Below are 2,846 nucleotides of genomic sequence, written 5' to 3'. Positions count from 1 at the left end.
GGGGGAATGCCCCCTTGTTTTAACACATAATTTGATATTTTGCTGTTAGGTTTGACGTTGTTGTTTTTTTTAAATAATTGCTTTGCAACAGTTTTGGTGGCTATGTTATGCGTGATCTGCAGCAAGCAATACGCAGTTTGACCTCCAAAGCAATGCATCTGTGTGCGGGAGAATGTCTCCGAATATCTTCTGAAGACCCAGATGACTAGATGATGACCGGACGACACCGTCTCTGGTTACAGCACTGACAGACTGACCAGCCCGGCACTGACCAGTGATGGAGGAGTCGTTATCGACGTCCATCTGTCTTCTGGACCTTCCGTGTTGCGCAGACGTCAACTCTCTACCTCAGAGGTACAAAGTCCTATCTGCTCAGTCAGCGCTCACCTGGATCACCTAGGTGTATCTCTGAATCAGCGTGAAGATGAACTCATAATTGGTCTTTTTGAAGAACAAGGGTACTATCCAGAAAAATGCTGTTTAGAGAAAATCAAAAGTAAAGTGTTTGGACCCTTTGTTCAGTTTTTTTAAAGACAAAGAGAGTTTTCTTTTTAACCAAACAAATATACACACCAATGGAACCAAACTTCTTCTATAGGTAGGGCAATGTCCACTTTTGGTGTAGGTCAAAATTTCTGGAAACCCCCGAAATCTGGGGTGGACTGCATCTCCTTAAAAACGACCAATTATGGTGTTACTGTATCTTTTGAAAATTGTAGACCGTTCTAGGCTCAGCTCGCCCCCACATTGCGTCATTGTAAGAGGCACTTTTCACTTTCTTTTGTCTTCCTTTTCGCGAGGTGCTATCGGATATAGACGTTAGATTCGGACGTTTTGTCTCTTTAAATAACCTCACATTGTTGCAAGCACCGTGTTAAGCCTACAAACATTCGTATTAAATATTTAAAAGTTGAGTTACTTTAAAGAGAATAGCATGGTGAGATTGGATAATGATATTTCAAACGACTTTACTATACTACCCCCCCCCCCCCAACAAGAAAAAAAAAAGAAAAAATGTCTACCATATCAATCCGCTTCTATAAAGAAATTGAACCCTGTCGCTCCAGCGTGACATCACAGCAGTGTTACCAACCAATCAACAGTCCCTTTTGGAGGGATACCAAGTTTCCTTGCAGGTGTTCATCAAGCTTCTCCTCTCCACTTCCCTTCGCCCTTACGACCACCTCACCCTTTTTTGCGAAAACACACACACACACACACAAACACACACACACACGCACACACAACACACACAGACAGACTGGGTGAAAGACTGGGTGCGCACTATTAATAGTAAGTTCGTAAAAAAGAATGTTTATAATATATGTTCAAATGGTCACACACACATACACGCGTACAAACACAAGAAAAACTATCTATGACGTTGCATTGTGATTGTGTCAATATCTTCCTACCAGCACTCTCCCATCCCCCCCCTCTCTCTCTCTCTCTCTCTCTCTCATTTCTCTCTCTCTGCGTCTCTCCCCTCCCTCTATGTTGTTGTTGTTTTCATATCCCTTTAGTTGCGAGCATTTCGCCCTTGGCAGCGCAATGCCTCCCCTAAGTAACCACACTTCCTTGTCATCTGGTCAACGCCAGAGTAGAGCAGGTTTTGTAAGTGTAGGTGTGTGTAGGAGCCTGCGTCGAAGAACTGCCAGGCTGTAAGGGTTGAGGGTGACACCCCAGATGTTCTCTGGCAAGCCAGCCTCAACCAAGACAACTCCCCGTCCTTGTTGAGCAGCCTGGGGACCCCAGCTCTGTGCATAGGAGTAGGGGTTGTAGACGGAGCTCTGGACAGGAGGTACCATAGCAATGTGAGGTGCGATATTAGCAACGACCCTTCGGCTCGTAGAAGGCTTCGTACACATCCACCATTATGGTAGGTCTGGCGTCACAGCAGGCCAACCTGTTCATTCAGGAACTCATATCTTCTTCCCTCCCTCTCGTGGGAGCTCTACAGACGGGGCATGGTACCCATAGACTGCCAGATGACTCATCGTGAGATGTCTCCGCCGACCCAGAAGGCCTTGTAGCAGTAAGGAATAGGCTGCCTGGAAACATATGACGTCCCTAGATATCCTTGCAAATGCTCGCTGACCCATGCCGTGACGATCCTCTGTCTGAGTAGGTTTGGCCATCCTTTGGATTATTCTGCTCCATAACGGAAATGTTAATAGCAGATAGCCAGGACACAGTTGGTAGCGGGGATTGGACAAACGCAAGCTACGCTTGGTGATGTAGACGATTCACTGTGGAAGGAACGCGTTACGCCTTACTCAATGGGACCCCTTACTGGACTGCTCAGATGATCACTTGTCATTGGTTGTACTTTGTGGCTCCCATCTCTCAGAACTAGAGTGTGCCTACACCCCCCTATAATTGTCTACTATCCTAAGAAATCCCCGTGAAGGTTGATGGAAAACAGGACAGCGAACATTGCACCTTTGTTCTCTTGTGGCAATATGTTTGGGCACAAGCCAGTGTCAGGATAAGATTACCCACAGGGATGCATACAAGTATTTACGACCCCCAAACCAATAGAATGCCTCCCTCTATGTTAAGTCTGCCTCCTCCTAAAGGACTATAATATACTATTGGTGTTCTTACCTGTATGCGTAGCTTATCGATTACTTTTGTACCCATGACGTCACACAGGTCACTTTTGGTCCAGCTGTTTGGAGATTGCTGGGGAAACTCTCATTGAGTTCATTGAGTGTTTCTCGTCAACAGTAAGTCTTGTACTTTTCTCATCGCTTTTCATCTCACCGTAAGCTGCAATACAAACGGATTACCAGTATTTTTTAAAGCATAAACTGACCGTTTCTATTCTTGTTTTTCGGGGGCTG

The 2,846-nt window shown here is 45.5% G+C and overlaps 1 protein-coding gene across 1 annotated transcript in view; it reads right to left on the bottom strand.

Moving 5' to 3' along the window:
* LOC101863748 overlaps nt 1–2,846 on the bottom strand; it is a 28,479-nt gene that overhangs the window by 5,027 nt on the left and 20,606 nt on the right. Inside the window, exon 2 of the mRNA XM_005099987.2 lies at nt 2,608–2,772. Within this exon, the coding sequence (XP_005100044.1) occupies nt 2,608–2,643 (36 nt within the window). The 5' untranslated portion in view covers nt 2,644–2,772. The remainder of the gene's footprint in view (nt 1–2,607; nt 2,773–2,846) is intronic.

Source organism: Aplysia californica, unplaced genomic scaffold, assembly GCF_000002075.1.
Source record: "Aplysia californica isolate F4 #8 unplaced genomic scaffold, AplCal3.0 scaffold00232, whole genome shotgun sequence".
NCBI classification, from domain to species: domain Eukaryota; kingdom Metazoa; phylum Mollusca; class Gastropoda; order Aplysiida; family Aplysiidae; genus Aplysia; species Aplysia californica.
This window is presented reverse-complemented; position numbering and strand designations above follow the sequence as displayed.